Genomic DNA, 13,615 nt, shown 5'->3' on the forward strand with positions numbered 1-13,615 from the left:
TGCCTTGCAAGTAGAGTCATCTGTCACTTTGTAGGAATAATTATTCGTTCCATCAACAATATTTATCGAAGACCTCCTATGTGCAAGGAGTTGTGCCAGGAGCAGTGAGGAGAACAAAGTCAGAGCAGACAGGAATTCTTCCCTCAAGGAGCGTGCTGTCTAGCAGAGGATATAAAGCACCAACACAAAGAACTACAACAAATGCGCACCAGGATAAACACTGTCGGGAGGAAGGGTGACTTACAGTTCTAAGACAGGGGCAATGGAGTTGAGAACAGTGGCCTGGAGAGAGGATCAGAGTGAAGCACTTTCTATGGTTCAGTGCACTACGTGACACATCACTTGTTTAGAAGGAAAAGAAAAAAAAAAAAAGCAAAAGTTCTAAGAGGGCATTTCCATCTCTCAACCATCATTCTCTATCACTATAGAGATAGTTAATTGTAATCAGTAAGATAATTTAGATGTAATCCAATCCAAGAACCATGAAACAGATAAATGGTCTGCAAAGGGTACCAAAAGCAGAAAAAGTCATTAGCCTGCGCTGGGCAACATATTGAAATGAGCGATACGGGCCAGAAAGCTGGGCAGATAGCAGAACCACGAGGAAATCAAGATGGTGCTCTGCCTGGCAGCTCTCTTCCAGCGGCTATGGCTCTTACGAGGAGAGAACGGGGCGGGGGGGCTAGGGGGGAAGACTTGGTCAAACAGTTCTCCTTCGACTACCATCAGGAAGTAATGAAGTCTCTGAAGGAAAGACATGATGAGCCTTCACTGTCGACTGAATGGTTAATTGCAGTCTGGCTTCCATACTCAAGCTTACCCATAATATGTTACTAACAGAAGTAGTAATACTGCTAACATTTGAGACTTGTTATGTGCCAGGTACTATTTTAAGTTGCTGCCTATGGGATTTCAGCACTTTCTCTAGTTTTGCTCACAAGCAAATAGTATAAAAACTCACAGAACTGATAAGCTAATAATTAAACGACTCTTTGGTAAGAATTTCATCGGGTATATTTTGAGGAGTACTCCTTCATGTTTTCTATTAATAGTTCTCTTTATCTTTTTATCTTATTCTCAAGTATCTTAGGTCACCTGACATGTGTTTTACCAATGAATGAATCCATTTCCAAGCATGGGACTACCGGTTATTAGATGAGATATGTTCCTTTTAATAGTGTTGTTTTAGTCAGAATCATTTACTTGGCAATCAACATACAGGATTACTATCTGAGTGTTAAGAGTAATTTTGCAGTGACCCCAAAAGCACTTGTTAAAAAAAAAAAATCACTAATTGTGAGGCACTTCCCTCTTTCCTTAAAAAGTAAATGCTTTCAGTAAAACAAGCTCTTAATAAAATTCCCCAAGAAGAAAAAGTAACATTGAACTTGGGGATAGGATGATGGCAAATGGTTTTCAATTATTTCTTTTTCTGGTAGTTTCTAGTTTTAGTTGGGTAGACTTTCTAAACTGACCCCTTAAGTTTCTTTCCTACTTTTGTTCTCTTTCACTTTTGATTTAACTTTCTAGTTGGTAGGTTTCCCTGATTTCAGTTCCCTAACTTTATTTTTAAAGATTTTATTTATTTATTTGACACAGAGAGAGAGAGAGAGAGTACAAGCAAGAGGGAGTGGCAGGCAGAAGCAGAGGGAGAAGCAAGCTCCCCGCAGAGCAGGGAGACCAACTCAGGCCCGATCCCAGGACCCTGGGATCAAGACCCGAGCCGAAGGCAGACACTCAACCTACTGAGCCACCCAGGCACCCCAAGTTTCCTAACTTTTTATGATTTTTTTCATTTTGACTGTAACTATCATCAGTTTAACTGTACCTTTAAATATAAGTCCTAAAATTTTCATGAGAGGAAAAAGATGAACTTTGGTTCAGAGACCATAGTCAATTTTGAAGTCATAAAATATTCTGAAACTTTTTTTGGGATAATTATTCACTGTTTTCACAATCTTTATTATCCTAGAAGTAGAATCAGGGGATTCCAAAGTTGATTTCCAGAGATTGCTTAAATACCTTTTTTCATCTTGCAGGTGCAGCTGAGTTGATAAAATAGGAGAAACTAAGTGATTTGCCCAAGTTTATACAGCTATCTAGTGGCAAAAGTAAGACTAGAGTCCTGACCTAAATCAAATCTCTCTGCATTATTGAATGATTCTCAAATATCCAACTTAATTTATTACTAATGCATAAAATTATAAGGCACCATAATGTATTATTTGCATCTCCACCAGTAAAAGATATTTCAAATCTACTCCCAAAACATACAACCCTACCACCAAAAATAACTTATAGAGACTTCTAGGCTGTGCCAAAGGATGAAGGAGAGAAGGAACAGGCCCAGGAGAAAACAACATTCTGGGAAGCATCGGGGTTGAAAATCAAGATCAACACTGGAAGAAGTGAACGAGGAATGCAGGAGGCCAAGCTGCAAACAAATACATAAACACAGATGCCATGGGTCAACCAGTAAATGTGGAGAGAGTCCTGAGGTGTGGATAACGTGAACAGTTTCAATTACCACAAAAAAGAAGGGTCCAGGCCAGAATCATCAATGGATAGGCAATCTAGGGGAAATTTCTGATGGGAAGAAATATGTTCGCACAGCCCAAAATTTATCTTCCCACAGAATGTTTATTGATGGTGAGATTAAAAGTCTAACTCCAGTGGAGACATCAACACCATGACTGTGCGGGGGGGGGGGGGGGGTGGAATTAACACCACAATGAGGGGCAGATGGACATGATGGGCCTGCAGAAGGCAAGCCCTGAAAGTATATGTCACCACCCATGCCCTATTCTGGTCTGGAATGCAAAATGTGAACCTCACAAAGAGGAAACATCAGACACATCAGGCATGTGTAATACGAGAAACATTCCATTCTTTAAAAATGGGAGGGGAAGGACAGTCTTCAAAAATGTCTATGCCATAAAAGACAAAGGAAGGCTGTGGAAAAACTCCAGATTAATAGAGACAAAATAGATAGGACAATTAAATGCAATATATGACCCTAGATTGAATCCTACACTGGAGGAGAAATGCCACACAGGACACAATTGAGCCAATTGATAAAAATGAAATACAGAATGGAGAGTAGATAAAAGGCTTGTAGTCACCATATATTCACCAACATTTCTGACTGTGATAACAAAAGACCATGCGACACAGCTTACTCTCAAATAGTTCAAGCAATTATCTGAGTGTGTGTACATAGATACATATATACACACACAGGTATATATCTACCTCAGCATATATCCAAGGAGAGAGAAAAAGCAAATTTGGCAAGAAATTAACAGCTGGATCAATATGTTCTACATATTTTTCATATTCTTCCAACTTTTTGGTAGTCTGAAATTATTTTCAAATAAAGAAAATATTTAAGAAAAAAAGCTCAGATATTTTCATTTCTTTGGAGGGAAGAGAGGAGACAGTCAAGGTAACAGAAACACTACAGATTAGGTTGGGGGCATGGAGAGGAGACTTGGAAAAAATTAGCACACGCAATGCAAAAAAGTTCACAGTGCTTCATGTTAAATATGGATAAGTTCAAACCCAGTTAAACTCAATACACTTAAAATAGTCCCTAGGGTGGTGGGGAGATGAAACCACATCGAGGCACCGCGGACACTGGCAGAGGACACTCACCAGGCTGGCGGTGAGCGAGGGTGCCGACTGGCCCAGGGCCTGGCTGCGCATGCGCACGAGGTTGGATGTCTCCGTGGAGGTTGGCCAGGCCTGCCCTGCCACAGGGTTTGGAAGGAGGTACCTCCCTGTTGGGGTGAAAGAGAAAACAGTGTAAGTGGCAGGCAAAACATCAGCACTTCTGTGAGAATGGCAAGTCTCTTCTTGACCATTCCTTCTCTACCGCTTCTATCATACTCCTTACATTTACTCATCGCAACCAGAGGAATATTGTTTTAATTAAGTCAGGGGATCCAGTCCCAAGTTCTGACCCTGATTTCCCACGTACACCCAAGGAAACTTCTTCAGCTCCGGCATGGGCAGCTTTCAGCAAGGGCAGGATCAAGTATCTTGTTACTTCTGCCTATTCCACAGGAACTTATTGAGGATACATACAAATACACAAAGCATCCTCAGCATCATTGAAGTAAACCTGCACTTACAAATGGACTTTTAAATATCTAGTATGAAAAACGATCTCAAGATCAACTAGAAAAAAGTAGAGATCATGACCAACGAAAGGAAGAACTAGAATTCTGTCACGGTGAAATGGGGCTGCTGCTTCATTCTCAAAGCTTCGCTCTCTGAAGAACTGGTGGTCACCCAACCATGTCCACAGGACACACGTGGTATCCATTCGCATACATCAGAATATCAATGTCAGACTAGGTTCACAGAGCTGTTTACATCAACCTTGAACTCTAATATATGTGTATGCCTCTAACAGTCAAACAGGCGAACCAATTTGCATTACATTACTTCCTCACCACAAGGACTAAACTAGTTACCAACACACAGGAAATAAGGTTCCTTGACTTCAGGGAGTTAGGATGGACATGAATATTCATGCAGTAATGGAGCTCAGCAAAAACAGAAAACATGTTTGATTTGTGTTTCACACTAATACTAGCATAATGACTGGCCATAGCAGGTGCTCATTAAGTATCCCATGAATGATTAAAGAACAAGCGGGCGCTTCTTCCCCCCCCCAAAAAAAACACATTGGCAAAGAGAAAAGATGGCAGGCAACCCACAGAACCTCATTCAAGGTTGAGGGGGTGGACAGGGATCCAGCCACATTCCTCCCAGAAACATGAGGGATTGCAGCACGTGTGGCTGGGTGCCCTGTAGCAGAAGCAACATCTGGATTTTCCCCAGCAGGTCTGGTCCTTGTAAAAGAGCCTCACGCTCTTACTTCAGTCAACAAGCATATCCCACTGGTTAATAACTGTTGCTACATATTAACTGATTTACTAGCAGTGTGCATGGTAACCACTGGCACTATCAAAGTACAGGAGCGAGCTACAGCTCCCATCACTGTCCATGTGAAAAGGTCTAATGCTTTCATCCCAGTGCTTTCAGAAATTTGTATTTTAATTGCAAAGCAAACAATTACTTATTTTGCCAAAACTGCTCTTTCGTTGTATTATATAGTGAAAGCACAGACTCCAGAGAAAACGAGATTTGCTTTTGAGATCTTCATCTTGCCTTGGTGACAAATGGGGAAGGAAGTTAGCCAATCTTTCCTGGCCTTGGTTTTTCCATCTCTAAAATGGGGAGAATGGGACTGTGTAAATTGTTGAGGGGATTAAAAGAATTTTCCAAGTAAAGCGCTCAGTAAATGTTAGCTACTTAGCCATAACAGTAGTAAAAATGGTAAGTATCTTTTTCACTTAGGTTTAGTTACTTTTAACTCACAAGCAGGAAGTGTAAATATATATATAAAGGAAAAAAGTCACCTACAATCACACCAAGGAAAACCACTATCAACATTTCAGTGATTTTCTACCAGGCTTTCTTTCTGTAACCTCTATTTTCTTGCAAAAATGGAATCATACTGATTTTTGTTACCTGCTCCCTCCAACCCCACAGAATAGATTATGACCTTTTCCAAACAAATACATATAGCAAATGCCAATTAATTGAAGCATAAACTCTATTACTGAAAATTCAAATATAATTACTCTCTGTGATTCTAGTCACCACCTCAAAAACATTCAGCCCTATTTTTATGCAGGAAAGGTCACAGAATTAGAAGTCCAGAACTTTTTTTTTTCCTTGCCTTATTTTAAAACATCAACTAAAAGCTGGACTAAGAGAGGCTTTGGGCAACCTGCCCCCTTTAGATCCAAAAGCAGGACATTAATAAAGAAGGACAGGAGAACTATAGACTGCATTTAAGAAAACTAAAATCAGTATTACATGAATAAATGCTTCAACATAGAAATAACTGTCTTTGACGGACATTTGTTAAAAATATACCAACCTCCAGTGATCAGAATCCATAGATTTTTTTTTCTTCTGATCCCTTCTATTTCCTGTATTTTGTGTTCTATATTTTCTTTGTTCATATTTCAGAAAGAAGCCTGACAGAAGGTACAGAGGCTGTGTGATGTCAAGGCTTACATCATGGAGAAAATCTACTTTGGCCTCACCACTATTCTGCCCCAGATGCTTCATTTTAAAGAAAACCAAGGGTAGATACAAAAACAGTTGAAGAATTTAATGTAACAATGGAAAAATTTAGAGGGCAAACATTTCAGTTAACTGAATAATTTTATATATCAGTCCTTGTTTTTTCTTTTAGTAGAAAATAATTGTTAGACTATCTCCCTATAACCCCTCCTGAGGTGAATAAATAGGTATTTATTTCTTTATCCCTAGTACCAGGTGCAGTACCTGGCCCTTAGTAAGTGCTCAATAAATGTTTGTTGCCTGCAATGCAGTTAAACTACACTATGTGATCAAAACTTGATCAAATATAAACAGAAAGAATAAAACTAAACAGATGATTTTCTTAAATTTCATTTGTAGCATAGCATAATAGCTAAAAATCTGCTGAGACCTTACTGTATGCCGGGCACTTCCAATATCTTAACAACCCTATGGTGTACTAGGTAATATTATCTCCATTATAGGGCATACAACTATTAAGTGGTTAAGTTATTAAGTGGAAATAGATTATATATATATATATATATAGAGAGAGAGAGAGAGAGAGAGAGAATCGCTGAGAAGATGGGAAATGGTAGCAGAATGGATTAAATGAGATAATGCACTTAATACACTCAACCTGGGACATGGGAAACAGTCAATACACTATCTCCACTCACATTATCATGATAACTTTTTAATTCTGTCAACATCATCCCCATGTCCACCCTAGGAACAAAACAGGGCAATGTGTTCTTAGAACACAAAGGAAATAGAGAAAAATATTTAATAATATTAAAATAAAGGCTAATATTTCTTTGTGGAAAGGATAAACAACAAATTCAGAATTATCGTTATCTCTGGCAGAGAAAATGGGGAATGGGCCTAGGGAAGAAAATGCTGTAATGCTGTAATATTTTATTGTTTTAAAATCGTATGCAGGCAATAATGGGGTCTATGAGTCGAACTTAAACGTTTAAAGAATTTAAGTTTTCACCTGTGGCTTTAATAAATTTAATATTAATACATCTGAAGAATGTGGCAAATATTAAGCTTAGCTAAAGCTGGCTGGTGGATATATGGGTTGTAGAGAATTTCTGTATATGCTATTATATAATGTTGGTTTTAACAATTCCTATCAAAACATGTGCTCCATAATCTAATAATCTCCATAATCTAATCTGCTCCACCCAGCCAGGAGCACATTCCTTCCACCCTAAGGCCACGTCAGGGAGGGATTTGCTGATGGTGGGAACTTTCCAGTGGGTCTGGGTAGGGAAGCAAGGAGCGGGAGGAGAGGTCCCATGAAGCACTGGAGCCAAAGGGAACCATGAAGACACTTTCCACGGTCCTGGAAAGAAAGTCATGGCAGGGGACACTGGGAAAGACTCCCTCTGTGCCAGTGGGAGAGCAGAATGGAAACAGGGACAGTTCTCGAATAAATCCTCGGTGTAGGAAATTCATATGCTAGGATCCTAGCTCAGGGAATCCAGCCCTGCCTCACATGCAAGGTCAGACTCAGAACAAGCACTGGGGGAGGGGCACAAGCAACAGAACCACCTCTCTTCCCTCCATTCACTCTGAAGCACTTTGAACACTGCAGTTTCATTAGCTCTCACAGGGCACTCGAAAGCAAGCAGAGACCACTACTAACAGGGGCCCATGCGTCCTCTCCTCCAAAGTCACTCTGTCTACCACCACCCCATACATTTTATGTACGACTGTACCATATGTAAGGCTCATCTTGGCAGCAAGGCCAGACATGTGCCTTATCAAAGGAAAACCAAGTGCAACACTAAAGTGATAAGGACAGATTTTAATCAGTAGTAACTACTGCATCAGGAAAAGAGAGTCCAGTGTGAACTGAACTCACCTTCAATTTGTACACAATCACGGAGTGTTTTAATAAGAGAATGAGGGAGTAGGGCAGGGAGCCAGTGGGGGTTCAGTCGAGAGTGAGGGAAGTGAAAAATGACACAGGCTCCTTCCATGTAACTGACCAGGCCAGCTCTGTCTGCCAGCTGGCATTTACCAAATTCAGATTCTACCCTCCCACAGAGCCTGGGAGAAAGAGACCCTACCCGTTGGCCAAAGAGAAAAAATTGTGACAGCCTTGAGTTTTTTCAGGCAGGCGCTTCAGGAGGACTAGGGGTCATGCTAAGAAAGTTGCCTTGAGCTGTGAGAACCTATGCTAGTGTTTGGTCGTGTCTTTCTTGACCAAGTTTGAGGCCTGGTTGAGAAGGAGGGCTCAGAGGAACCTGGCTAGAGTTTGGTCAAGGAGAGACTCTCCCGTCAGGCTTCCATTCTTTTATTATTTCACCAGACCCTAACCCAAAGGAGACATTTTGATGTTCAATAATTGATCAGTTTTGGGAATTCAGTTTGAACTAAGTTTTTCAACTTAGTCCATATATTTACCTCATACAGTCTTCAAACCCAACAGGACATAAAACAATAAAAGTTTCCAGTTGTGTTATGGTTGACTCTACAGCCTAATTGCTGAGTACCAACTCTGACCCCCAAAAACGATTCCATCACTTCTTCCTGAACTCCCCCAAGTCTCAGTTTCCTCAGCTGTGAAATAGGGGTAAACTTACAGGGTGTTCCTAAAATCCAAAAAGAAAAAAACATCATACAGTGGACATTCAATAACATCAACTTACAAAAGTAAGAAACACAAAAAGCTATCCATGACGCTATATATGATAAGGGGAGCAAGAAATAAACTTTTGTTAAGCCACAGGAAAAATAATTAAATTAGGAAACACACACATACACAATGAAGTATTTGTAATCCTGTCACTGGTTAGATTTTGGATGTCATTATTCTTGCATGAGTTTTATCCTTAGGAATCACATGAATGTTATAAATTGAATGGTCTGTTAGCACAACACATGGGAGGTTTTTATTCCTGCCTAGACCCCCATTAGTGTTAATAGGGAAAAGAGGACAACAGATGGATTTAAGGCAGTCATTAGATGGCACTAACATCGCGCCATACTTGCTAGTGACTACATCGAACTTCATATAAATTCGCTTTCTGATGACTACCAAGAGCCTCTAAAAAGTGTGTTGCTGTTGTATTCATGCATCATTTGCTGCCTACAACTTAAGAAAATTAGCATCTGTCAACTGCATTATTCAGCTGCACAGGGTGGAAATTAATGGATAATACCATTCCTAATTTCTTGTAGGAGAGGTGAGCTTGCCTACCAATCTGGCTGCTTTATTTTAATACCAAACTGAGCTTGCTGTTACAACTGGAACTGTGATCAGCTCTATGCTCTTTGGAAACACATTTATAAGATTCTGATATGTTTATTATAGCATTTATTACATATATTCTACTGACATAACTAGAAATTTAGAAGCAATAAATAGAGGTCCAGATTAAAACTGAAATCAGTTGGCCAGATTGATGTAAGAACTTGTCAGGCTTCAATCATGGAGGTATGAGTTACTTGAATGGGCTTTTATATTGGTTATTGTTCCTGTTTTGGTCACGGGACCTCTACTTAACAGAATGGAAGATATGCAGCCTTTAAGATTATATATTAAAATAAGCAGATTGCTGAGCCTAGACCTACACTGCACATTGGTTCTATGAAGGCTACATATGGTCTGTTTAATGGGGTGTGTTTTCCTTTGTTTCCATCCTGATCCCAAGAAACAAGAAGACCTCCATAAATGCATGCTTTCAAAAATGAAATACATGTTTTCAAAGCCCCCCAAAGCATGAAGTATCCCTCTGAAGTAGGAAAATACCGGGTCAGCAATAATTTTAGCAGAATGGCTATATAAAGAATTAAATATAGCCTCTGGAGAACTACTTTATCATCTGGGAATAATGGTACCTGGCTAGATTTAAAAGCTTCCAGTAAGAAGTTCCTTATCACCTGAAGTGCAACATAGATTTAGCAGTCAGTCCACAGTCTTACACTTTGGGTAATTTCTCTTAGACTACAAACAAGCCATCAAAGGAAAAATAAGACCTAGTAACTACTAACAAAGCAGTCTTTGGATATGGCTTCTGGGGCTCAGGTATACATAAAACTCTGAAAAAGTTTGTTTATCCCTCTAAGGCACCAACCAGGAACACAAAGACGTTGAGGGAGAAGCTATGTTGCTCTCAAGGGTTTTGGCGAGGGGGTGAGAGGGAGCCACAGGAGGAAGGGAAGGCGAATGGGTGTGGCAATACGGGACTCAAGGGCCTGGGGACAAAAAGAACAATATGAAGCTACCACCATGCTGGTGCCAGGAGCAGGCAGACAGGGCCACACGCTCATACCCTCATCTTTCATCTTTACATTTTGGCTACCAGCCTGCTGCTGACCTGAGCATCTGATGAGGCTCTCAAAGTAGCTCCCTGAAAGTTCACGTCCACCTCTAAAGTGGGAGGAGGGACATCCCACTATTTCATCCTCCCTGCTTCCTACTAAAAGCTCCCTTGCTCAATCCCACTTCTGGGTATATAAAGAAAAGAACTAAAAGCAGGGACCTGAACAGATATGTGTACACCAAGTTCATAGAAGTATTATTCACAAGAGCCAAAAGATGGAAACAAACCAAACATCCACTGGGGGATGAGCAGATAACCAGAATGTTGTACGTACATACAAGGAACTTTGGTTCAGCCTTAAAAAGGAATGAAATTCTGACACATGCCACAACATGGATGAACCTCCAAGACATGCTAAATAAAATAAGCCAAGCCAGGGGTACCTGGGTGGCTCAGTCCTTAAGCGTCTGCCTTTGGCTCAGGTCATGATCCCAGGGTCCTGGGATCGAGCCCCGCATCCGGCTCCCTGCTCGGCGGGAAGCCTGCCTCTCCCTCTCCCACTCCCCCGGCTTGTGTTCCCTCTCTCGCTGTGTCTCTGTCAAATAAATAAATAAATAAATCTTTTTAAAAAAATAATAATAAATAAATAAATAAAATAAGCCAGACACAGAAGGACAAATATTGCATGATTCCCCTCTTTGAGGTTCCCGGAATGGTCAATTTCACTGAGAGAGAAAGTATAACCACGGATACTAGGGGCTAGCGAAAGAGAGGATGAAAACTACCGTTTATTGGATACAGAGTTTCAGTTTGGGAAGATGACGAAGTTCTAGAGATGGATGGCGGTGACAGTTGTACAACACTGTAACTGTACTTAATTCTGCTGAATTGGACACTTAAAATGGTTAAAATGGTGAATTTTCTTATGTATATCTTAAAGCGCGCGCACACACACACACACACACACACACACACACAACCACCTTCACTTGCTTAGCTAAAACTATGCACCTTCCTGAGAAAAAGTAAAATAAGTCTGTTTTACTGTCTGGGAGGCATCCACATTAAACCAAGTCAGCACCTGCTCTTCCAAATTACACTTAAATAACTTGAGCTGTTTGAATCATTTACAAGTCAGAAGAACTGAGTTTTTCCCAGGGCACTCCCAAATTTAGAAATGGAAAAAGGTTAAAGGCCGGGAGAAGTCACTGGCTGAAGCCGGGGAGAATGCCTGAGTCAGCAGCCACTGTCCTCAAGTATACTCCATCATCCTCAAGATGTTCTTCTCTGCTTCACTGCTCACTCCTAAACATTGGTTTCCTCATCATAGCGACTGTCACACTCCCAGCAATTAGAGCCTCCCTTTATTCATCTTCAGCTGCTACTACAACACAGAGACATGGTTCCTTCCATCTTCCCTCTCACATGGGTGACTGACTTCCAATTTCTTGTCCCACTGCAAAAGAATAACTATACCTAGACAGCATCGGCAATGCTGCTACATCATTCTTCTTAATGGCACAAATAAATACAATTTGAGAAACCAACAGACCTGTGACCAGAGAGTGAAGTTCACTGACTCCTATACCAAGCTGCTATTCTTGCCTTAAAAGGAAAAAAAAAAAAAAACTGTGTGTTTACTCACACAAGGGAAGTCCAAAGCATAGCCTTGACCCTAAGTCCTTAAAGACATCACTGCTTCCTATACAGGGATCTCTAATTGACAGGGAAACTGAACACTGAATGGAGAGAGTACGCATGCCTTCTGAGAGGCTGGTAGTCAACGCATGGGATGCAATCCAAACACCAAGGTCTGAGCCCAACCAACAGCACGATGCAGCCAATTCTAAACCTCGGTTCTGCTGCAAGACTCAAATCCAATGGTGATGCCCAATCTCACTGTGTAGAATACTATCACCAGCATTCTATATTTAACAAAGGATGGCTAGGCAACGATATTAACCACAAGGGCCTGGTGAGGAAGTGCACGGGACACTTCAGAAGGAAACTTGCCACAAGCAGAGCAGGTAGCAGAAAGTAAGAGTGTACCGAGCCCAGACTGGGTACATGACACAGCTTTCAGGGAGTTGCGAAAGGCCAGTTTCACACCATGAGAACACTAGGGACTGTGGAAAAATAACAGCATATTCACGTCTACAATACAGAAGTCAAAGCCTTTGAACAAACCATCTCTGGCTGCCACCACCACTATCAACTACAGCTGAAGTTTTATATCAAAAGTAACTTTAGTTGTGGGCAATACAGTAACATGATTCAAAGGTACTCTCTTCACCCTCAGAGACAGCCACCATGTTGCCCTTGGCATTTTATGATAAGAGGGGGAAAATGCCAACACACCGTACATTTTTAAATGGAACAACCTGAATCTGTACTTAGAAATACGTTTGTTCTTTTTCCTTTCTTTTGTTTTCCCTTAAATTGCTCTTTAAAAGGAAGTATTTCTTCTCATCCACAAAGATTACCACTCTCAAACTCTAATACAGGAAGATACTAGGATCAAATGAACTAATACATGAAATAGAGCTTAGTAAACTGCAATGTTCCTATTATTATAAGTACTCACAACACCCAGCAAATTCTCCCATTCTGCAATGAGACCCAGCCCTAGCCAGCAAATCCCTGCTGCACCTCCACCACCAAAATGTCTCCATTCAGATGATAACCATCTGAATTTAAAATTCTTATAAAAAAATACATGATGGTTTTGCCCTAAGTACTAGCTGTATAGACCAAAGGCTAATGGGACAACTTAAGTATTAAACAGAGCCTACTCTAATGAGAACGTCGTCTCAAGAATCCGAGAGCAAGTGGTATGCCTCGGAACAGCTGTCTGCGTGAGGGCACCTAGGAATTGGGTGGTGGCCGTGTCTAGGCAACACTGGGCATAGGTCAGAGTTAACATCTGCAATCTGGCCTCCCTCCATCCGCGTATTGAAATATAATTCAGCAGAATGAATTGCTAGACATGCCTAAACCCCTTGGGAAATGACAGATATTGATGAATGCTGTTGGGAAGATATATGGAAGGAAGCGGCAAATAAATAGAACCATTTTTTTCTCGGAGTCAGTTTGCGGATATGTGGAGCAGCTGTTAAACTACTTGTCAAGCTCCCCGTTCTCCCTTCCTTTTGCTCCTTCCTCTTCCCCATCTGCCTCCAAACCTTTCTAAAACCCCCAGGAGGACCAGAATC

General features: G+C 40.9%; 1 protein-coding gene across 5 annotated transcripts in view; it reads right to left on the reverse strand.

Annotated features, from left to right (window-relative positions):
* MAST4 (microtubule associated serine/threonine kinase family member 4) overlaps window positions 1–13,615 on the reverse strand; it is a 546,892-nt gene that overhangs the window by 364,653 nt on the left and 168,624 nt on the right. For all 5 annotated transcript variants that reach the window (XM_073905392.1, XM_073905391.1, XM_073905390.1 and 2 more), the window contains exon 3: window positions 3,655–3,779. In XM_073905392.1, coding sequence (XP_073761493.1) covers window positions 3,655–3,779 — 125 coding nt within the window. The remainder of the gene's footprint in view (window positions 1–3,654; window positions 3,780–13,615) is intronic.

Source organism: Callorhinus ursinus, unplaced genomic scaffold, assembly GCF_003265705.2.
Source record: "Callorhinus ursinus isolate GAN/ISIS: 27379988/994484 unplaced genomic scaffold, GSC_fseal_2.0 scaffold23, whole genome shotgun sequence".
Lineage (NCBI taxonomy): Eukaryota > Metazoa > Chordata > Mammalia > Carnivora > Otariidae > Callorhinus > Callorhinus ursinus.